Source organism: Athene cunicularia, assembly GCF_003259725.1.
Source record: "Athene cunicularia isolate RWA chromosome 1 unlocalized genomic scaffold, athCun1 chr1_part1, whole genome shotgun sequence".
Taxonomy (NCBI): Eukaryota; Metazoa; Chordata; class Aves; order Strigiformes; family Strigidae; genus Athene; species Athene cunicularia.
This window is the reverse complement of record NW_020799091.1, coordinates 19616764-19641165: the sequence shown is the minus strand read 5'-3', so window position 1 is coordinate 19641165 and position 24402 is coordinate 19616764. Positions and strand designations below refer to the sequence as shown.

Here is a 24402-nt window from a genome sequence, read left to right as displayed (position 1 = left end):
GCAATTAACCCCAATCATCTCAAGTCCAGAGTAGACAATGAAGCAGCCACAGCTAAACTTTTCAAAACCAAGTCTTGTCCTGTGCTGAACATCATGGTGTGACATTGAGCACAACACTGATGGCTTTCACGAGTTACTCTGCGTAGAGCTTGTTCAGTCACCTTGAGCTCATGGGGATGGGTGGTGGCTGCTTTTCTAACTCACCTAAGTAGAACTGAGCTCTTCTGTATCTACACCTCCTCCTACAGCGGTAGCTTTATGGAGCACCAGGAGAGTATGTTGAGTGGGCTAAATGCTGTATGTCAGGATGCTTCTGAGGCTTACACTAGTGCTTGCCCTGGGCAGCAGCTGGTCTGTCTTGTGCAGGCAGTGAGGTGTTACCATTTCTTTGAAGTGACACTGCTGCAGAAATCCCTGAGCATGAGGCAACTGCAAAGGTGTAGTAGCTACAGCCCTAAATGTCATTATTTATTCTACTGGGACCTCATGAAAATCAACATATGATATTCAGAAGGGTAGCCATTCAGCAGTGGTGGCAGGGGCAGCGAAGAGATTTATCGTTACAGCACTAACCCTTCTTTAGGGCTGGGTCACAAATTCCCATAGTGCTGAGTGCAAGGATTGCAAGGGAGGGTCCATCATGCTTGCTGCTTTTCTGGTACTGTGCAATATAGTGAAGAAGATGCAGTATAACAAGAAACTCTGTTTTTGATAATGGCACATAGGCACACGCAGTCTTTTCTGCCCATGTAACATCCAGCCTCCTGGAAACTTGCTTTTCAAATGTTGTAATTCATTCTTCCGATGTACCTCTTTTGGCACAGGTATTGTGAACTAGAGGAAAGGTAGTTGAATTGTAATAGCTCATGTTCATCTGGTCTTGTGAGTCATAGTGGCTTGGATGTTTTCTCCATTACCCAGAAGACTGCTTCTTTTCTAAAATTTCACTTTTTTGGCATAATTGAACATTTCCTTTAGCCAAAACCAGTGGAAAGGTGCCAGTATTCTCAACCTCAGGTTTAAATTTATCTTGTTGATTTTGTAAGCTATCTTGCTGGACTTCACACAAAGCCTCTAATCTAACCACTCAGAGAACAAATACATAGTCTTCCAATTCAGAACTGCAAATGGCATTTTATTTCTATTTTCAAAGACACTTTGGTGTGAGTCACTGTCTCCCAAACCATACCTAGCTTTTCTTAGCTTATATGAATATATGGGAAGAAGAGGCCACAGCCAGAAACTCATTCTCCAAACCACTAATAGTAACCCTAAGAAAGTGGTCTGATCTCTGTTGATGAAATTGCTTTCTTTTTTTTTAAAATCTGTTTCCTTGTTTCTATAAAGGAAAAAAACCCTGCAGAATAAAATAAACTGCTACCCCAAAATTATGGCTAACTGCTGTTGTATTGTAAGTTAATAGGCTGATTTGTAATAACTTCTAGTTACTACATAGTTATAACTTTATTTCAGGCTAAAAAAGTAAAGGGAATTTTAAAAGTATAGAGAAGTGCAGGAAGATGCAAAGTGGAACCAAACCAGATGCTTCATTCTGACTTTGAATCACAACTTCTGTGCTCTTTATGTGCGTGTGAGTGACAGCATTTGCACCCTCTTTTCTCCTGGTGCAAATGTAACATATCTATGTATGATGTCAACTGTGTTGTACACAGGGAGAGGAAACTGGAGTGCCTGTACATGGGCTCCACATGACACCAGTCACTGGTGTCACCGTTCATAGCAGATGTCAGGCATCTGAGTACAGTCAGCACCGATCAGTCATACACCTGTCACGTGACAGTAAACAGCACAGGGTTGACCACATACTATAGCATCACGTAAGTCATACAAGTATGCAAACAAGTACGTGAGAAACTGGAGTGAGGGATCCAGCCCCAGTCTGATGCAGCCACAACCACATCACAGGCTGCTTCAGTGTCTGGCAGATTATGTGATACTGTCTCCTCTCAGTGGAGAGAAAGATAACCAAATTTATACTACTGCAGTACCAGTGACTTCAATTTGTTACCCCAAGATAGCTCAGAGTGAGTGAAAAAAGAAAGAGATTCTGCATTTGTGATCTATTACTTGGTGACATGTAGCTTTCAGAAGTGTTAATTTACACTTTTTTTTTCATCTCTTGTTATCTGGACTTATTTATAAAAAGAACTTTTTGTGTGGTTATTTCCCCAATGATTGCCATTTGCAAGAACTGGAAAGCAGCTTTTCCCAGTAATCTACAGGCAAATTAATGTTCATATTGTTATCCTAGTGAAAAATTATCTTTAAATTTATATGACAAAGTAAAATGTACTTCTAAAAACTTCAGGTATATTACTATTAAGATTTACTAAAAATTGTTTAAAATATAGTTTACTTATTAATTTCATGTAAACAAGGATTAGATACAGTATATTTATACCAGTGCCCTAATTTACACTTTGACATAGGAATGGAAATCTCAGAAAACCAGAAGAAACAAGCCATGCAGAATGCTCGTAAGTCAAGGCATGGAAAAATTAAAGGTGGGTGTTCAGAATTTCTTTACATCCTTACTGTGTTCAGTGCTCTTTATGTTAAGAGATAGCACAGTCTGACTATGGTTGAGTTCTTCAGTCTTTTAAAAAATTTTCATGGTTTACATGGAGTTAAAAAAATTTCCATTAACCTGTATTTTAATATCAAATTTCAGTGCCTTTGTAAACTGTCTACAAAATCAGGTTCCCAGTCTCCTTCAGACAGGCAAGTCAGTATTCTATTAGAGAAGAAACTCAAGAGATAAGACAAGCAGTTTATTTAAGAATGTAAGAAAGTGCATGCAGAGATTAAATTAGAAATGAGGGTTATTGATTCCCTCCTTTGCTTTTACTCAAACAGTATCTTCTTCTTTAGCAATTCTGTGCTTTGTTTAAAATATTCTGAAGTTCTTTTTGCAAGCCACGTGTTGCTGTATTTATGATAACACACTCAAAGTGGCTTCCTTCTGTCCTAGACTAGAAGGAAGGATGGACTAGAGATGTGTTTCTCTGGAAACAGCTTTTTTATTCCTATTGTGATTTTGTCCTTTTCCATCTTGAAGTCAAATTTGGGTAAATCTCTATATTGTGTTGTGAGAATAAATTGAGCAAGTGGGACCAGATCAAGTCTGAATTTAGGAGTGAAGGAGTTGATGTTAGTTAGTCCTCTGATCCCTAGGATTAATATTATTAAAGCATTTTTTCTTTATCAATCACCAGATACCTATAAAACCTGTCCAGATTTTCAGGGGGGTGGCTGAAAATTGTGATCAGATTCTGTTCAGAATGCACAAAGGTCAAAGTCTGAGAAGATTAACCTGGAAAATATTTTCAAAATTGAAGAAATAACATTTTTGTTGGTAGCAATATTTTACCCAGCCTTATTCTGAGAGTTGACTAAAATACAAGTATCTAGTGTCTTAAGTAATTTCGTTGAAATACCAGCATTTACTTGTGCAAACAATATAGCCAGGCTGTGTGAAACTGCTGCTTGTTTTTTGTAATTCTGTAATGTTATTTTTACTGGCATTATTCTCTTCTGAAGCCAAATCAATGCATCAATTAACAAGTTTGACATCAGAAAAGGTAACCTTTAGTAGTGCTTCCATTCAAAATCATGGCAAAATTCATACTGGCTTTATTGACCACTGAATTTGTCCCACGGTCTTGTGCTTAAATTGTCCTAGTATTGGTTGCTCTGCCAGCTGACTCATACACTTTCTTAAACTGTTCCTTTTGCAGGTGTAAGCTATAACGGGTGTCCTGTGCCTCCTCCACACCAAAGCCTGCATCCCATTCATCAGCGCCACATCACTGTGCCTACCAGTATCCCTCAGCAGCAGGTTTTTGCCCTTGCAGAACCCAAGCGGAAGCCATCCCTCTTCTGGCATACCTTCAACAAACTCACCCCCTTTAAAAAGTGAGAGGCCAAGGACCTGGGAAAGGGCATCAGCACGGAGGGAGGCTTACTCCAGAGAAGGACTGTGGAGACACAGTTAAGCTTATTTGAGCTCAGTGAATCTCCAGTTTTGGAAGGAAAACCTTGGGCTCCCTTGAGCCAGAAATACAACCTCTGTCTAGTAGAAGAATGAAGTTCCTCAAGACTGTTCTGAAGTCGATGCTGCCAAGTGTCAGCATTGCTGATGAAGAGCAGTCTTCTTCCCTTCTGACAAAGACTTGCTGTTACTCTGAAGCAGCAGTATTTGATCTCTGTTTCTTAGTTGTGTTGAAGTAGTGATGGAATCATGCAGGTCATTGTAACATTTCATTTTGCTTAACCTTATATTGATGGCCAAATTTAAGATAGGGAGGAATTTTTCCTAGGGGTATATCAGCAAGGAATCTTAGGAGAGTTTTCTGCTTCGTATTGGAGCACGGAGCAGAGACCACCCATTAAAATCAGGTGGAGACAGCCCATGTGATTAACCAGCTGTTGCAGAATTTAGTGGACCCTAATCCTTCCTGTCTTTTTCTATTAAATTGCCAAATGGCAGGAGAATGTCCCACAAGGCCTTACTGTATTCCAGATTGGAACAGGGAAATTTTATTCTGTCATATAGAAACATGAACAGAGTGTGAATGGACTATGAAGATACGTGCATTTATTGCACACAAGTGGGAACAAGAAGAGCCCAGGGCATCTCAGATTGATTACTTTCAGTCACAGCAATATACTGCATGCATGTATGCTCTTCCATATAGGGCTTTTATATCACTTTTTGGGCACTTCTTTGCCTGGGAGATGCTTCTTTATATTTCCAGTATGCTTATTTCTGTGTGTAAAAAGTATTTTTTTATTTTCTAATGGAGATAATGTGAATGTACAAAGTCAGAGTTGAGACAGTATGTGCTGACTGCTGGCTACATTACATAGTTCTCACACTTTGTATTCATATAGCTTGACTTAGAAAATGGATTAATGGTAATGTAAATATATTGAAATGGTCTGGATCCATGCTTCTTATACATGGGTCAACTGACAATGGGTTTTGACCAATTATTTCTTCACAAAGAAAGATAAATCCTTACTGGAAAGGACAGAGGAATTGTGTGGACCAGAGATGGATTTTTGTCTCGGAGCCGTCAGTCTGTATTGGAAGGATAAGAACCTGACTTGATTAACGTCAGCTCTGGCCAGCATATGCAGTATGTGATTTGCATTGCCATGATTTGCCTATGACATGGAGTTGATTTGGGAGAATAACTTTTAAAAAGCCACCAGGAAAAAACATGATCTTGATATTTACAGCACTGATAATTTCTGCTTGATAACTCTCATTAAGGATGACAAGACTGCTGGTAATATGGAAGGAAAGAAAGATTCCCTATGTTTCAGAACTGATTTGCTATGAATGTCTTTACAATACTTATCCTATGCTGCTGATTAGGGGCATTATCTGATGATAAGGATAGATCCAAGGATATTTGACAATGTACACAGTCAGCTTTGTCATGAATGTGTAATACATGAAGAACAAACAAGGGGCTAGAGGCCAGGCATCTTAACTGTAAAAAAGCCTTATTTTAAACATATATTTGTTCCTACTACTATTGTTACCTCTATATTTTTATTTATCATCAGTGTTGTGAAGCCCACTAGTCGCTAGATTTTGTGACTTGATAACTTTGTGGCAACTTCTGTAAAGCCCAGGTTTGTGGTTTTGATTTTAAATGACATCTTTTGACAACTGTACATTTCAAATGCCTTGTGTATATAGCTCAGCAATAATGAAGAGTCTGGTGATGCTCAGCTGAACTGTTCACTGCATAGTGAACTTCATTGCTTGTGCTTTCCTGTAGCGATGGAAGATGACCTGAAACACTGGAAATACGCACTGACATATTCAACGATCCAGCTTAAAGAAAATGCATGGGAAAGTCAATGAAATAAGATGGCTGGGTTATATTTTTCTTTTGATGTTTATAACAAGCCATTTCAGATCAGATTTTTTAAAAAGATAATTCTAAATGCAAACGCAAGGAGCAGACTTCCAAATGCAGGCATGGATGCGTGCCCTTAACCTTAATAAGTAACCCTTTTGTGTTTCTTACCTACCCATTTTTGAGGGTATTTATCATGTTCAGGCCTGCAAACCAAAGTGATGCAGAAATTTTGGAAGTGGAGATGATGTTTTTCAGAATCACATTTTGAAAGTCTTGTTCTAGATGGAAAGTGTCTGAAGTTGGATTGCAGTGCTCACCTGGAAACTTTTCCAGCTGGACCTGAAGACATGTGATACACACACACACATACACACACACACACACACACACACACACACACACGACCTGAAGACATGTGATACACACACACACACACCACACGCGTGTGTCTTTGCTAAAACCTACTTCCTTCCCGGGTCTGTGGAGTGCTGGAAAAAAACAAGGGGAATGTATCGTCTGACATGTCAGTGCCCATGAAGGCTCTTCCCATGTAGTAGTGCTGGTGCCTTAGCCCTAAAAATGAACAGAAATGTTTGCATATGGTTTTGGATGCAGCAGTTTTTTTCACAAGAAGTGAATTTCGGAGAGATAAAAAGCAAATGTTTCATGGTGCAGATTACTCAGGACAGTTTAACATACAATACATATAGACATGGTTGTTCTATAATGTTTTCTGTGTCTTTCTTTGCAATCTGACCTTGCAACAGATTAAGATAAAATATAGCAAGAGAGGCCAGATTTAGACTACACTATAATATTTTAAAGAAGTTATAGTTAAATGAAAACACACAATTACGTTATCCAACAGTTAAGACAAATACTTACTTGGGGTTCAGACTCACTTTAGAGTCTACAAAAAAGAGTTGCAACTGAAATGTAAAAGTCTGTGTTCTAAATGTAAAACTCTTGCCCCGATCCTCCTTCTGATGACAAAACTTATATGTGATCAGAAAGGTGTGACAGCAACTTCTGTTCCTCTCATTTTTGCATGCTTTAAGTTACTGTAACTACAAAAAGTTCTAGGGCAACCACTAAGCACATTTGTGCCTCCTTTAGATAAAGCACAGCCAGAGACTTTCCGATGGCCTGCTGAGCAGATAACCTCAGACTTTATGCATGAGATGCAGTAAAATATAATTGTCCTCAAATGTGTTCCCACTGAGTTAGGAAAATGCCAAACCATAATTGCATCTAACTCAGAGCATTTGATGTATAAAATAATAAGATTGTTTTACAAGTGGCTCTTGCCATGCTGAATTTCACATTGAGTTTTAGTGGTCAGTGTAATAATGGAGTTCAAAGACAGACTACTCAAATGTTCCACATTTTAGTTGTCTTTTGAAAATAATTATAACAGAGTTTTGGAGCCAAAGGTCTTTAGCCATAACTAACACAGTACCTTTCTTTGACTGCCTTTCTGCTTTTTTTCTATATGCGTGGCATTTGTAGGAGATGCTTTCTGAACGATCTCTAATTTAAAAGTATTTGTTGTAAATACTAGGGATGACTTGCATATGTATTTTATTTTGACAAGCATTTTGTAACATTTTATCTTATGTACTTTGCTTTGTGCATCTTGCAATCTGCGTGCTGTTACACATGTTGTAAATGAAGTGTCCTAGCTACAGAGCAGATGAATTGGCTGTTGACGGCTGAAGTACAATGTATAGGACTGCAGTAGCTTGATGTGCGTTTGTTCTTAAGTAATTACATTACAAGGTTTATTTACTCTTGGAACATTTTTTGTCAAATGAATCTATTTTCTGGAAATAAGTACAAACTTACATTCCTGTTATTTTTCTCTTACTGTACATGTTTGAATTAAATAATGTACAAAGCTGAAGTTCCTCAGCTGTGTCTTATAAAACTTCATTGTGCAGTTCTAAAATTGTTCCGCTTTTTAAATTGTCTGCAAAATATCCTCTGTGATGCAAAAATTTATCGACTGTCATATTTCTTGTTTTAAAGCAAAAAGCATCACACCCTCCTCTCTTGGTTTTCCAGTAACAGCTACCGTACTTCCCAGCACAAGTTCATTTTAACAACTACTAAACCTGATTCTGGGATTGAAGTCCTCATTGTTCAGGCAAAACCCATCCTTGTTATTGTCCTAGCCATATGCATCTGTGATCGCTGTGCTTTACCTTGTCCTGGCAGACAGTTCCCACAGTACCCCGTGGAAGTAAATGCAAATGCAGCTTCTGTGTTAATAAAGCTCCTGCTAACAGAGGATGGTGACTTAAGTACTGTAGTTTAGGTAAGGAGGATTAAATTTTATTTTCTTTGTAACAAAAGCAAAATCATTTGAAAGGGTTCACCCAAAAGGCGTGTTCTGTAAATGTGTGTGAACAGGCTTACCTGCCTGCTTGTGAGAGCAATAGGCAATGCTGCTGGAGATCCCACTTACTGCTCTGATTCAGGGAAGACTTTAATTTCTTATTTTTCTGAGAGAGCAGGAGACCACATCTGAAAGGCATTGCTTGTGTCCTTCCTGCTCAAGACTGCATCAAAAATTGTGTTTTGCTGAGACACTTTAGAACATAATTTGCTGAAATCTTTTCATCAAAAATGCTTTGGCGAGTTCAAATGCTGCCAGAATAGTTGGGTTTTCTAGCTCTTTCCCCCTTCTTCCAATGTCCAAGCTCTTATCTCTGTTTCTTGGTTTACCTCAAAGCTGAGAGTTTCCCAGGCCTCCCAGGTGCTGCTGCCACAGGTGGGATGTGTGCCAAGCACTCCAATATCAAAGTGAGAAGCACAGTCTGAACACTTAGTGAGGTAGATCAGATGACTGAAAAACATACCTAGAGCAAACACAGGAGTAGGACGTTGTGATCAATATAGGCTTTCTAAGGAGCTTGCAATTCATCTGGCCATGGTGAGCTCATTTGTGCATTTTATGTCATGCTCCGGCAGTCAGGCTGAATCCTGTAGATCGTTTCATACCATGTCAGCTTTTAAGTTCTTAATGATCTGTTCTATCAGGTGGAGCTTTTAGTTCGTGCAGAAATAGCACTGCTTGTCTTTTTTTTTTTTTTTTTTTTTTTTTTGATTTGGGCCTTTTTATATTACAGTACCAAAGGAGAAATGAGGAAGTCAGCAGTGGAAAACTGCATTTAGCCTGTAAGGAAAGCACACAAATATTTAGTGTGTTTCTGAATTTTTTTTTCAAAATTCAGTTATTCTAACTAGCTAGAGAACAAGTAATTGTGAGAATGTGTCAAAACTCTATAAACTGTCAGTACAACATGTTTTTCTTTTATTAAATCTTAGTACTGTGTTACGTTTAGTTCACTGTATTCAGAACTGAATTCTGGTTGTCCAGGTGAGTACCTAGAGCTGAGAACTCACATACTGCTACTATTAGGTATTTAGGCTCCGGTTTCAAAAAAAGATTTTGTGTGTGTTTGTGTGTGAGTGTAAGTTTGTATACGTATATAGTTGCACACTCATGATTCACTGGAGACACACACTTACCTTTTATAGACTCCATATGGCAGCCCCAGATAACATCTGCTGGCACATAGAGCAGGTTGCAGCAGACAAGTGATCCACACCCATCTCGCCCTCCCTCTGTTTATGTTACATATTTCTGTTGTGCATCTTGGCATAGGGGGGGTAGGACACACACACAGCACCTGGGCAAGGTTTCACCCAGGTCATTTTAATGTTTTAAGCAGAGTGGGCCCTCAGCAATGACAGATAAACCACTCCGCAGACAAGTGAAGGTTGGAAGGTGCCCCCATCACTGGAGTCTGGTGTCAGCAAAGCTGAGAGGGCAGAGGTTAGCGGGCAAGGAGTACCACTGCCCTACAAGGGCCTAGTTTCACTCAAGAGAAACACAAGATGATGTAGGATTTATCAACTGTTTCTTCTAGTGATTTCTGGAAAGCTGAAACTGCTTCAGGAGGAAGGAGGAGCTCCAGGTGCTACTGAGGAACTTTGCTGGCAGAACCAGACATGCCAAATTCCTCCTTGTTTCTAGTGCACAGGGGCTAAAAAGGCAGAAGGCCCAATACACCAATACACCAAAGTGAACTGTAAGTAGGCAGATTCATTAGACACAGTTAACCTTGGCCTCTACGTATGAGCATACCCCAAACTTTGGACATACTGACTGATGAAGGACTCAAAAAATGTCTAAAAGGTGCTCTGCTAATAAGGTTAGGTATATCTTCTTTTATTAACCATCCAGCTCATGGTCATTACAGCTCCATATTCAGCTCCCAACAAAGGTAATTATTATAGCACAGCAAGCAATCTAAAATAACCCTGCATCTCCTGCCATTCTGATACGACATCTTTTAAGAGTCTAATTATTTCCAAGGCATTCTGTGATGAGACAAGGCACACTAGAAAGCAGCTGATGGTAATGTTTATCTTTAAGGCCATTCCCACGTGAGTTTTCCTGGTTCTTTGCTAAAAAAGCATCAAACCAGACTAACTGCAGAGTCCATCAAGATGGATGTAACTAATGAATTATGTCATTCTCACCTCAGGATTGAGATAGACAGACCATGACTGTAGTCACTATAAAATTCACAGACTCTCTTGGGTCAATATAAGGGTCCTGCTCTGGGAGGCCCTGCTCTGCCGATGCCATGTCCCCAGGAGTCCCGGCTGCCCCCAGTGTTGTCCCCACACAGCCACCCGCTCTCCCAGTACCCTGCAGTCAGGGAGGTTTGTCAATAAATCCAGGTTTTCTGCATGGCTGGACAGATCACTGAACGCACAGCACTAAGCTGGCAGGGTGGGCTATTTTTTAATGACTCAAAACTCTGAAGTGTGAGAGAAGACTGAAGCTAAGAACCTTAGAAAATTTCAGATGGTGCCTCATGGGTAAAGAGAAAATGATTGTCTGTCATGACTCTCATTTCTTCTTCATGATTAGCACAGCAGTGAGGATAATTTTAGTACAGAAGTTCATTCAAGTTCAGCCGCTAATTGCTGCTCATTGCCCTTTTCCTCAGACCACGGTGGTAGATAACTATGTCCTAGATACAAACAGGGAGCTAGTACACTTGCAATATTTTCTTATTGCCACAGGGTGGTAGTGAAGACCTTTGTGAAAATTATTCATTGCTCAGCTGTGTTGAGGATACCTTTTTTGATAGGCAGACCACAGTAATTTTTTTGCAGTGTGGGAACGCCCTCAGCCACAGTGTTTTCAGTCACTTGCACCAACAGGGGTGAATTGAGGCCACTTCATATAACAAATTAACTCCTGTTACTATTGGTTTTATCCTTCACTGTTCATGATCATCGTTTAAGGAGTTGATATGCTCAGTTGCTTTATTTCCACCAGTCCTTAGCAGCAGTTTCAGTAGGACACAGTTAAGTATCAAGTTATGGCTTCTTCAAATTTAGTTACCAAAAAAATATATTTTAGTAGCACAACAGCTTTGACTGATGCTTGAATGGCTGGATGGGGAGCCTGCTAATTAAATGTGAAAAGCTCTCTTTGTCATTCCATTTATTTACTTTATTTCAACCCTGTTACATTTTTTCCATAATCATCTAATATTTGTAATGCTACATTCACAGCTTTATTAATTTCTGAGTCTTTTTGCATTGTAAATTTCTTGATACAGAAACTAACTTTATTACATGTTTTTGCAGCACCATAATGGTATGAGACATGCCTTGCATCCTACAAACCAACCAAGCTGTCAAAAGCTAACATTTGTGTAATGTATTTGTATAATGGAACTGGCAAATCAAAGCCTTATTAATCTTTTTTTAACAATTTTATTTCATGTAACAGTGGTAAAAGCCAAAGTACAGAGCACTTCATCTTAGAATTGGAATAAATAGGAAGATTCCAGTTTAAACCTCTGTTTTAATTATTGAACAGCTCTCAAAATTAAATCACTGACCTTTGAGAATTTAGTGACCAACCAAGTGCTTGTCCTCAAGGCACATATTTGCAGCATGCATTCCTTTACATGAAGCTCTTATACTCCGTTTAAAGATGCCCAAGAACACTGCAAGTACAAAGTGAATGAGGTAAGACCGAAGATATGTAATGATGGTGGTGGTGGTGGTGGTGCTGCTGCTGCTGTTGATGTTGTCAGCTTGTGGAGAGAAGTGCATGTAAGAGGACTGAACTGTCTATTCCTTAGGCAAGAAATGCTCCCTTAGACAACTAGGAATGGGGTTTTCTGTCAGTGGATAAGGACTGTCAGACTTCTTCATGGGGTGCATCATATCCTAACAGTGTCATGCAGAGCACTTCTTCCTTTTGAACTCTTCTGGAGTCCTTTGACTAAGGCAGCAAATGTTTACATAGCTCAGAAGTAGCAAATGTTTAATCTATTTTCAGATTTCTTTAGTGCCAACCATCATCATCAGCAGACAAAACGGGATTTTGCTGGTGGGTGATCAAACATCTCTCTGTACACCATCGGCAAAGGCACCGTAAATCACATTTCCAGTAACTGTGACAAAATGGGGAACTTTTCCAAAGGCAAAATAAAAAGGTTGAGGAACATGTCCCAAATTAAGGTCTTCCTCTATAAATTACGTTAAAAAAATATTTAGATCAAATACTGCTAACAGGGTGTAATTATTCTTATTGAGAACATAACTAGTGTCTCTCTACATGGTATTTGTGTGCATTGTTTCATACGACTGAGAAATGGTGGTGAAGAGATTAAATGGAAGACACAATTTTTTTAGTTGAATGCTAGTTAATATTTCAGAAGGAATAATGATCTTAGTATTAAGTTCTCATTAATGAAACAACCAATTCAAAAACCAATTATGTAAAATTTACTCATTCTGACTATCACCTTTACCTGTATAAGTACTTAACCTATATAGCCCAAGCTTCTGTGCAGTAGATATTGATGAATAATAATTCCAAATAAAATGGGCATTCATTTTGTTGCTATTTGATTTTTGGTTCTCAATCTAACCACTTCTCATTAATTGCTTTTACACTCACCTAAACCAGTTGTGTCCAGAATGAAATATTAATGTAGCAATATTTCAGTGTGCCTATTAGGGACACTCTAATGAAAGGATAAATATAAGATGGACTTTAAGTAGCACAGTTACATGAAGGGGGACAACCAGACTAAAGACTTGTTTTTGCCAAAAACCTCTCTTACTTGACCCCCACATCTTTGAGCTCATCTTACTCTGCTCCAGCTCTGACCCCCTCTGAGGTCATTCAACTTATTAACCCAGAAGATGACTTACTCAAAAAACATAAAAAAAAAAAAAAAAAGGAGAGAGAGAGAGAGAGAGAGAGAAAGATTATTGCTCTGTGCTGAATTAGGGGGTTGAATTATCCTAGTTCACCTCCTGTGGCACCAAAGCCAGCTCCTGGGAGATGAGAGATACAACTGTGCAGTCATGAGTAGGTGCAGGAAGAAATGTGGATGCAAAAGTGGGCATTAAGAACTCTGCTGCTTCTTGGTTATGAGCTGTTTGACTGGCTCAATTATATTATTTTTCTCTTAAGAAGCTATTAGATAGATACTGGGTTATTAATGTCCAACACTGATAAAAGGTTGGAGATCAGAGAGAAGAGTTGCCTTACAGACTCCAAATGCATACGGTGACATTTGGTAGGAAGTCTTTGAAACAGGAAAGAGAAAGATAGAAGATGCAGACAGGCATCTGCATGGTTCTGAAAGGCAGCAGTGGCCATAAAATAGCTCCTCTTTGGGCACTCTTCTGGCTAGAGGAGTTTACAAAGAGGTTTCTGAACAAGGAGAATGCCTGTGTGTTATGTAAGCAAAACTACAGCTCAAAGAAACAGGACATTGTTTGATGCCTTGAGTATGAATGTGGGATCACTGGTCCTACCTGAATCACCCCCTAAAGACTTGAAATTTTGACTGTCAATTTGAATTTAGAACATCAACAACATTATTATTAGAACACTTCATTGCAGATTTGGCCAGACATTGGGGTTTTGTGGTTTTGGTTGGAGTAAGACAGGTCATTGGAAGTTCTCCGGCATATAGCTGCTGCAACTGTATATTCCTTGTTGTAATTGCTGGGGATGGGGCAGGGTCAGGGGGGAAGATGATCACTTTGGCCCAAGTTGCCTTTTTATTATGATCTTGAAATTTGGGTTAAGTTCAACCAAATCCATGAAATCTGGGCTTTGTCAACACACTCATGGTTTAAACAGAGTAGTGTGATGCTCTGTGGGATGCAATGAGCTGTTGTTTTCTTGTTTGCTGGCTAGATCCTGAGGACATTAAGGGTAGCTCTAAACCTCCCCAGAGCTTTTGTGACTTTCTGCTTCTCACCATCTACCTGCATCAAAATTTTCCTTTCCAGAGTCACTTATTTCCACAAGTCATACTGCATAAAAAACTATGAGACAGAACCTGATGCTCCAAATCACAGGGAATTAAGGTATATTTTGAATTGTGTAAAGCCAAGTTAATGTTTCAAATGTCTAATGATGCTATGGTCGATACTCCCATTAAATTATTATTAGAAATAGTGTTCAGTCTCCAAGACTGCACTTAATGCTATATAGAGACCTATAAATAACACAAAACAAAACAATAGACATGGTGAAAAAACATTTCCTTTTTTTTCCTCCCTTCCCCACCCTGCATCTCCTTCTAAGTAGACTTGACTTAGTCAGACGTACTTTTGCTTTCTTAAATCTTTCAGACAAAATCATATAACCTATTTAAAGAATGAAAAACTGGATTATACTGCTGACTATTGTAGTCAGCACAGCAGAAACACAAAGACAGGATGTCTGCACCCAAGGGTATCCTGGCATCCCTGGCAATCCTGGGCACAACGGCATACCTGGTCGTGATGGACGTGACGGTTCAAAAGGTGACAAGGGAGATAAAGGTATTATGTTCAGAATAAATTATTTCATGTACCAAATGCAATGCCATTAGATTCCAAAATTGTTTGTAGTCTCTCTGCATTAACAGGATTATTCTGCTTAGTCTTTATAAAAAATTCCAGACATTTGTCATTTACATGTTTGAAGAAGGAAATATAAAGAAATACCTAATAAAGAAAGCAAGATAGATGATACTATGGAGAGGTCAGGTCCATGGGATAAAAACAAAAGAAGAAAGACTTTACCTTCTATTTTGGGAACACATCTCTAAGATAGTGGCTATATTTCTGTAAAGCACTTCAAGCCCTGAAAAAAAATTCTAACAACTGATACCTTGTTCAGTGTAATAAGAAGTATGCAGTGGTAAGAAGACTTCTCTTTCTTATCTAAATTTTACATTTGTAGGACTTGTTTCTGTGTGTGCCTACTTGCTGTAACTCAAGAGCCACTAGAGGGATGTTCAAGAATGGTGACTACTGAAAGACAGGGTAGGATTCATGTCTGTTTTAACAGGCTATAGTAGAAATTTTAGTGTGATACTGAAGACAGATCTAATCTCGGCATCCTAAAGCTAATAATTCCTGTAGTACTTTAAGCCTTAGGATAACAGTGGCCCTTGCATCCAGGATGGAATATCAAGGCCAGGGTTGCACAGGTGGGCAATGTGGACATCTGTGGGCCTGTGGACATATAACACTTCATCTGAAGTGCCACAGCCTCAGAATGTCTACTGCTTCAAATCTGTTTGCAAGATTTGGAGCGGGGTGTGTGTGGAACTTTTCCCTAATAGGCTTTATGTTAGGTCAGCTATTGTGTGGCGTCGTGCAGGTGGCATTATGGCTTAATGCATAAACTTGTCAAAAACACTGTTATTGTGGGCCTGGCTAACTCAGCTGCACAAACCAATCCGGATCAAACTTGGATTTATCAGATAAACCCAAGTGCTGATCTTAAGGACGGTGAATTACAGGTCTTTTTAGTGGAGTATATAATCTAGTACATAATTCAAACTGAGGTCAATAGTCTAAAAGAAATTTACTTAAAATGTGCTGGAGCGTTTTAAAGTGTCTTCCAACCTAGTGAAAATGTCTGCCTTTAACAGACTGAGTTGCTAAGCTAAGGAATTGCCTACTCCACCAGAAAAGTACACACCTCTGCAGAGAGTGTATGCTGCAGAATCAGTGTGGAAGGTGTGGTTTGATGTGTGGTTCTTTAATGGCTATGCTGCCATAGGCAGGATCCTCTACCAGATCCTTTTCCTACGACTTGACTCTTCTCTCTTATACACCACGACTCTTTGTGTGACTATACAGTAAACTAGATCAGCTGAAAAATAACCAGCACTTAAAATTTGGGCAATGAAGAGTTATCACTGCTTATGGCCTGCCCTGGACCACTGAAAGACAAGTCTACCCACTTATGTACTTACCTCAGTGATTGCTAAAGAGTTATTTTGAACTCTCTTGTTTATAAAATGATTGAGAGTTCTCTGTCAAGCAACCACTTGCATGCTCCTGCTTTCAGTGCCCTACCTTGGCTAAAGCCAAAACTTTTTAAAATCCAGAAACAAACAAACAAATCCATTAGCTTAATAGGCATATACAATTAACTGCCTTCTTTTTCTATATGCAGGGATCCAGGAAAGTCTGAAAAATGTAAAATCTAGAGCTTATTTCTTCTCACTTCTTTTAAAGGTCCTCACTTTACTCCAGTAAGTTATCACATATCACTGGTTTTTGGTAAAGTCCCCAACTTTTTTTCCTAAATTAATTATGACTGTACTGACTATTCTTTGCACAAATTGGTGTTACTGTACCATTCTTTATATTGTATGTATGTACACCTTTGCAGTTAAATACATGAAACTTAGTTTTGTTCCTTACCAAATCAATGAAATTTCAGCAGATGCTGGACTGTCCAGCAGAAAACTCCTACAGCAATGTTCTTCGGTCCATATGGCCAGAGAGCTACTCTTGGAATATGGTTACATACAAATTTTAATTCTGTTGCATTCTGGATGCAAATCTAGGTATTTCATCACACACCTCCTGGTCATCTGTGATGTTTCTACACAAATGACTTCTATATCTTCTCTCTTTAGAGCAGTGGAAAGTCTGTGTCATGCTAGATACAGGGATCAAGAGTGTGACTGCCTTCCTCAGATCTACAGGCAATACTATTCTAATATAATGTTTCATTACCATTGGCCAAACCCCTGCAGATGTCTTGTCTTGAGAGTGGAGTTTAGCATTGTTTCACTACTAGGCTCCCTGTCCCTGCAGAGCTTCTTGCTGAATGTGGCTTCCTCACTCTTTTCCTGCTGGTATCTTCCATGGATGGAGGCAACAACAGAAGAGCTTTTCACATTGGTCATCCTGACTAGGGTATAGCTCCTCTACATATCTCAGTAATCCATCTCTTTATGTCAAGGATTCCCTCTATCTCAAAAAGCACTGTCCTCCTGCAGTTTCTGAGTTCTCTGTCAGTCTCTCCATAAGATTAAAGGTACCATCAGTGGTACCCACTAAAGCTCAGGAATAAGTCTACTCTTTACATTACTGTTTAGCCAGGCCTGAAGAGGAAGGATTAGAGAAGGATTCATCCCAAATTTTCTGGTAATTTAATTGTTTAATAAAAATCTGTTTTTTAATTCTGTACTAGGTGAAGCAGGACATCCTGGCAGTCCAGGACAAGATGGTGTAAATGGAGAGAAAGGCGAACAAGGTCAGAGAAGTGTTTCAATTTATTGTCTATCAACTGCTGCCCTTGTGTTTGTGACCACTGGACATGCTATACATTCTTGCTGTAGTGAAAGTACCATAAAGGTTAAAAAAACATTTTCCAGAGGTAGTAGAGTCTGCACACATATGCTGACAATACAAGAGGAATTTGCCACCTCCAATTATCCTGCTGCCTCTGATGCCCTACAGCTTGTTCATTCACTCTGTTATCCTACCTTTACCATTTCTTATATTTTTGTCAGCTGTTGGGGAAAGACACCACATATGTAGCTACCTCAGGAAAGTGAGGCTCTTGTAGCTATGTATGCAACTTCAAGTAAAGAGACTTTTAGAAGAAATTGTAGAAGACACAAGTTATACACCTAAAAATACAGTAGATCCTGTATACTTCACCTGTTCAGCCAACCTATGCATATGCAGCATGTCTCCTGTGTCAGATGGATGCACATGTGCAGAGTGACTCATGCATAAAAGTGGGGAGTCAGCCATTGTGTAAGTGGCATCACATCATTCTGCACAAGTGTAGTAACTCTGAGTTGCTGGACTTGTGGATCCTTAGAGTAACTGTACACAGGCAATGTATATATACAAAAGCACAGAAGCCTGCCAAATACAGTGTCCAGGTTCTCCAAAATCCTGAAGTTGACCCTGAGAAATAACATTTGGAATATGCATTGCATGGGAGTAATTACAAGGTGCTCTACACCCCTCAGACTTCTCTCCAGTCTATCAGAAACGACCCCAGTCCTGGAAGGAGTGTGAGACATGAAGCCACAAATGTTTAAAATTAACAAAGCTACATTCCTTTCCTGTGTCCTTGTCATGATGGACCCATGCTGCTTTTCCCAGAGGCTCACCATACAATCTCATCTGTTTTCAGTTCATTGCTGCTGTTAAATACTCTCAATTGTAAATTGAGAACAGTAAACTGTAAATACAGCATTACTCCTAACATCAGGAGCCAGATGTTCTTATGCAGAAACTATCAACTTCTTTTCTTGATGGATAGAGTACATGATCATTATGGCACCTTTTGTCTATTAACTGCTAACATAGAATCACAGAATTGTTTAGGTTGGAAAAGACCTTTAAGACCATCAAGTTCAACTGTTAGTCTAGCACTGCCAAGTCCACCACTTAACCATGTCCCTAAACACCACATCTACATGTCTTTTAAATACCACTAGGGATGGTATTTAATCACTTCCTTGGGAAGCCTGTTCTGATGCTTGACAACCATTTTGGTGTGGCAACTGAGGCACGGACGGATTCTCCATTGAAGTGCAAAATGAAAGACCCTTTATTATTACAAAAATACATACTTATGCTCTCACCAAAGCTCTTACTTCACAATTAGCAAATCAGCAATTAGACAGCTATCAATCCTTTCTCCTATCAGCATAAGACCACTCTAACACGCGCTGTGCAGACAAATCACCTCCTTGTTTATGCGCTGTTCACACGGCGGCAGCTTCTCACAATTTGGGTAGTTTTCCACAGTTTAGTGTTGCAGCTGTCCGTTGTTTTTCCCTGCCACCTTGGCACAACTCAGCAGTTTCTTATCTTTCTTCCAAGGCCTGTTTTTCATCAAAGCCTAGCAGTTTCTCAGAGGCTGTGTAGGGCTGACAGGCCGCTGCCTCCTACATTTTGGTGAATAAATTTTTCCTAATATCCGGTCTAAACCTCCGCTGGTGCAACTTGAGGCCATTTCCTATTGTTCTATCACTTGTTACTTGGGAGCAGAGACTGGCATCCACCTTAATGCAACCTCCTTTCAAGTAGTTGTAGAGAGAGATAAGGCCTCCCCTGAGCCTCCTATTCTGCAGGCTAAACAACCCCAGTTCCCGCAGCTGCTTCTCATAAGACTTGTGCTGTAGACCCTTCACCAGCTTTGCTGTCCTTCTTTCAACATGCTCCAGCACCTCAATGTCTTTCTTGTAATGAGAGGCCCAAAACTGAACACAGGAATCGAGATGCGGCCTCACCAGTGCCGAGTACAGGGGTCAGATCCCTTCCCTGTCCCTGCTGGCCACGCTATTGCTGACACAAGCCAGGATGCCATTGGCCTTCTTGGCCCCCTGGGCACACTGCTGGCTCCTGTTCAGCCGGCTGTCAATCAACACCCCCAGGTCCTTTTCCACCAGACACCTTTCCAGCCACTCTTTCCCAAGCCTGTAGTGTTGTATAGGGTTGTTGTGACCCAAGTGCAGGACCTGGCACTAAGCCTTTTTGAACTTCATACAGTTGGCCTTGGCCCATTGATCCAGCCTGTCGGGATCTATCTGTAGAGCTTCCCACCTTCAAGCAGCTCAACCCTCCCACCCAACTTGGTGTTATCTGCAAAGTTTACTGAGGGTGCACTTGATTCCCTCATCCAGATCATTGATATATCAAGCAGAACTGGCCCCAGTACAGACCCCTGGGGAACCCTACTCGTGACCGGCTGACAACTGGATTTAACTCCATTCACCACAACTCTGGGCCCAGCAATCCAGCGAGTTTTTAACCCAGCAGAGTATACTCATCCAAGCAGTCACTTTCTCCAGGAGAATGCTGTTGGAAAGGGTGTCAAAGGCTTCACTAAAATCCTAGGTAGACAACATCCACAGCCTTTCCCTCATCCACTATGTGTGTTAACCTTGTCACAGAAGGAGGTCAGGTTTGTCAAGCAGGACCTGCCTTTCATAAACTCATGCTGGCTCAGCCTGATTGCCTGGTTGTCCTGTACGTGCTGCATAATGGCACTCAAGATGATCTGCTCCATAACCTTCCCTGGCAGCGAGATCAGATTGACAGGCCTGTAGTACCCTAGATCCTCCTTCCTGTCCTTCTTGTAGATGGGCATCACATTTGCTAACTTCCAGTCAACTGGGACCTCCCTGGTTAGCCAGGACTGCTGCTAAGTGATTGAAAGTGGCTTGGTGAGCACTTCTGCCAGCTCCCTCAGTACCCTTGGGTGGATCCCATCCTGCCCCATAGACTTGTGTGTGTCTGAGTGGTGTAGCAGGTCACTAACCACTTCTCCTTGGATGATGGGTCTTCTTTCTGCTCCCCGTCCCTGTCTTCCCATTCAGGGGTCTGGGTACCCAGAGAACAACTGGTATTACCATTAAAGACTGAGACAAAGAAGGCATTGAGTACCTCCTGATCCTCTGTCACTATGTTCCCCGCCACATCCAATAAAGGATGAAGATTCTTCTTAGCCCTCCTTTTGTTGCTAATGTACTTATAGAAACATTTTTTTAATGTCTTTTAAGTCAGTAGCTAGATTAAGTTTCAGTTGGATTTGGCCCTTCTACTTTTCTCCCTCCATAATCTCATGACATCCTTGTAGTCCTGAGTGGCCTGACCCTTCTCCCAAGGATCATAAACTCTCCTCTTTTCCCTGAGTTCCAGCCAAAGCTCTCTGTTCAGCCAGGCCAGTTTTCTTTCCTGCCAGCTCATCTTCTAGCACATGGTGACAGTTTTCTCCTGCACCTTTCAGATTTCCTTCTTGAAGAATGTCCAGCCTTCCTGGACTGCTTTGACTTTCAGGACTGCCTCCCAAGGGACTCTGTAAACCAGTCCCCTAAACAGGCTGAAGTCTGGAAGTCCAAGGTAGCAGTTCTGCTCACCCCCTCCTTACTTCTCCAAGAAACTCTATAATTTTGGATTGCTATGCCCAAGACACCCTCAAACGATCACATCACCCACAAGTCCCTTCTCTGGTCATGAACAAGAGGTCCAGCAGGGCACCTTCCCTAGTTGGATTGTTCACCAGCTGTGTCAGGAAGTTATCGTCCACACACTCCAGGAACCTCTTAGAGTGTTTCCTCTCTGATGTATTGTATTTCCAGCAGACATCTGGTAAGTTGAGGTCCCCCATGAGAACAAGGGCTAGCAATCATGAGACTTCTTCCAGCTGTTTATAGAATATTTTGTCTGCCTCTTCATCCTGTTTGGGTGGTCTATAACAGAATCCCACCATATCTGCCTTGTTGGCCTTCCCCCTGATTTTGACCCATAAATTTTTACTTAGTGCTGTCATCACCATCACTGAGCTCTAGACAATCAAAATACTCCGTAACATACAGGGCTACCCCACCACTTCTTCTTCCTTGCCTATCCCTTCTGAAGAGTTTACAGTCATCCACTGCATTGCTATGCATATGCATTGCATATCGTAGTTTTCCCGGTGCACAGTGGCTTCCAGCTCCTCCTGTTTGTTGCCCATGCTGTGTGCATCGCTGTAGATGCACTGCAGTAGGAGTATTGATCCCGCCTCTTTTTTGGGGGGAGAAGCCCTAATTCCTGTGTGACCATTCTCAGGTGCTTCCATGGTTTCTAACACATCAATATATTCCTTGTGTCCTTGCTGCCACATGGATCTCCATCCCTTACCTCCACTGAGATGGCAGACTGAAGGACCTCACTAGCACACCACCCCTCAAATATTGGCATTCCAACCCCAGGCTTATCTCTAGCAAGCCTGATTTTATTCCTTTCCCCATTCAAATCTATTTTAAAGATCTTCCAATGAGCCCTGCTAACTCCTGTGCAAAGATCCTTAACATGACCTTTACATCATGAGACTTTCACCTTCAAACCCTCCTGTAGCAATCAGAGGATTTTCAAAGGCTTTGAGCTTCAATTTGAGAGCGGATGAAGGATAAATGGAGCATATGGTAGTGAATAACAAGGATAAAAAGCCTTTGGTTGCACTGCAGTAGCAATCTAGGTAACTCGAGCAAAGTTCTATCACGTAGAAATTATACGTAGCAAACAAATTCTGGGTGTTGTCTAAATAGAACCTTCCTCTGGCTTAATCATGAGCCATCTTCTCCATTTTGCATACCAAAGGCTGAAAACAAGTGTCTGGACAGATGCTGCTTGTCCCTGAGAGGATGTGAGCTTTCAGTGCTACCTGTAGACAAATCCCACCTTCCTTTCTTTGAGCTTATTCTTGCTGCTCTCAAACAGGGTACCTATTTTTTAACACAATATCAGGTTCTTCAGGTATTATGCTTGTCCTGAACTTAAATATATGAGAGATTGTATGTACAGTGAGCCAGTATATACAGTGTTGACACACACCTACACATATATGTCTTCATGCTGAAACTCGTTGTGCTCCACTAACCCAGTGGAAGATCACAAGAAAGTGTCTTTTTTTTTTTTTTTTTTTTTTTTTTTTTTTTTTTTTTTTTTTAAAAATTTAGGAGCCAATGGGACTGTTGAAGAGAAAGGGAACAAAGGAGATAAAGGAGAAAGAGGACGACCTGGAAAACTGGGACCAAAAGGAATTATAGGGTCAGTGGGTTACAAAGGTCAGAAGGGAGAGCTGGGACTGCAAGGACAAAAGGGGTTAAAAGGAGATATTGGGCCCATAGGTCCAAGAGGGACAAAGGGTGAAACTGGCCACCCTGGAAGAGTTGGTTTCCCAGGGCCAATTGGCCCGCCTGGTAATCCAGGTCCTAAAGGTAATACTGGAGATCTGGGGCCACAAGGTAATCCAGGAGTTCAGGGGGAAAGAGGCTTGAAAGGAGACAGAGGAGATAAGGGGAATGTAGGTGCCCCAGCAGTCCTGCCAAAGAGTGCTTTTAGTGTCGGCCTTACAATTGCCACTAAATTTCCCCCCCCCAATCGCCCAATCAAATTTGACAAGGTGCTGTATAATAGTCTAAATGACTACAACGCAGTTACTGGCAAATTCACCTGTAAATATCCTGGTGTTTACTATTTCACCTACCACATCACAGTCTACTCAAGGAACGTCCGAGTAGCTCTAGTTAAAAATGGCATCAAGATGCTGCACACAGTGGACAGGTATCAGGGTGGAGAAGACCAGGCCTCTGGAGCTGCCATCCTCGAGCTACAGGGAGGAGATGAGGTGTGGCTGCAAGCTCATCAAGGAGAGACTTTCAATGGGCTGTTTGCAGACGCTGATGATGATACCACCTTCTCGGGGTTCCTCCTGTTCAGCACCTCTGACCTGCTGGAGCCGCTGCCATCGCCTGCCACATAACTCCATGTTATCCATGAATGCTGTATGTCTGTGTCCTTCAGACCTCCCTAATAAAGTTCACACAGAATCATCATCTAGGTTGGAAAGGACCTTGGAGATCATCTAGTCCAACCATTCGCCTAGCACAGTTCCCACCTACAGCATATCCTTAAGCTCCAAATCGACCCAACTCTTGAACACCTCCAGGGATGGGGACTCCACCACCTCCCTGGGCAGCCCATTCCAACGCCCAACAACCCCTTCTGGAAAGAAATGCTTCCTAATATCTAGTCTAAATTTTCCTGGTGCAACTTGAGTCCAATCCCTCTTGTCCTGTCACTTTCTACTAGGCTAAAGAGACTGATCCCTCCTTTCAGGGAGCTGTAGAGGGCGATGAGGTCTCCCCTCAGCCTCCTCTTCTCCAGACTAAACCCCCCCAGTTCCCTCAGCCACTCCCCGTACGACCTGTGCTCCAGACCCTGCACCAGCTCCGTTGCCCTTCTCTGGACACGCTCGAGTCATTCAATGTCCTTTTTGTAGTGAGGGGCCCAAAACTGAACACAGCAATCGAGGGGCGGCCTCACCAGTGCTGAGTACAGGGGTCAGATCCCTTCCCTGTCCCTGCTGGCCACGCTATTGCTGACACAAGCCAGGATGCCATTGGCCTTCTTGGCCCCCTGGGCACACTGCTGGCTCCTGTTCAGCCGGCTGTCAATCACCCCCCCAGGTCCCTCTCTGACTGGCAGCTCTCCAGCCACTCCTCCCCAAGCCTGTAGCGCTGCTGGGGGTTGTTGTGGCCCAAGGGCAGCCCCCGGCATTTGGCCTTATTGAAACTCCCCCAGTTGGCCTCAGCCCATGGCTCCAGCCTGTCCAGGTCTCTCTGCAGAG

General features: G+C 41.3%; 2 protein-coding genes across 6 annotated transcripts in view; both read left to right on the top strand.

Moving 5' to 3' along the window:
* The window catches only part of SPATA13 (spermatogenesis associated 13), a 159309-nt gene extending 153124 nt beyond the window's left edge, over window positions 1-6185 (top strand). For 4 of the 5 annotated variants that reach the window (XM_026845042.1, XM_026845021.1, XM_026845051.1 and 1 more), the window contains 2 exons: window positions 2451-2525; window positions 3759-6185. In XM_026845042.1, coding sequence (XP_026700843.1) covers window positions 2451-2525; window positions 3759-3940 — 257 coding nt within the window. In that variant the 3' untranslated portion in view covers window positions 3941-6185. The remainder of the gene's footprint in view (window positions 1-2450; window positions 2526-3758) is intronic. The other variant, XM_026845033.1, reaches the window with a different exon arrangement.
* Window positions 6186-14607: 8422 nt separating this feature from the next.
* LOC113485339 (complement C1q and tumor necrosis factor-related protein 9A-like) lies at window positions 14608-23535 on the top strand. Its single transcript, XM_026858493.1, has 3 exons — window positions 14608-14765; window positions 17479-17514; window positions 22982-23535. The coding sequence occupies exons 1-3, from the start codon at window positions 14627-14629 to the stop codon at window positions 23533-23535; spliced, it is 729 nt and encodes a 242-aa protein (XP_026714294.1). The 5' UTR covers window positions 14608-14626.
* The last annotated feature ends 867 nt before the right edge of the window (window positions 23536-24402 follow it).

Coding starts and splice junctions, on each gene's coding strand:
- LOC113485339 (XM_026858493.1), top strand. CDS start 14,627: ATGAAAAACTGGATTATACTGCTGACTATTGTAGTCAGCACAGCAGAA. Junction 14,766..17,478: donor TGGTCGTGATGGACGTGACG/GTTCAAAAGGTG, acceptor CTGGCAGTCCAG/GACAAGATGGTGTAAATGGA. Junction 17,515..22,981: donor TGGAGAGAAAGGCGAACAAG/GTCAGAGAAGTG, acceptor CTGGTAATCCAG/GTCCTAAAGGTAATACTGGA.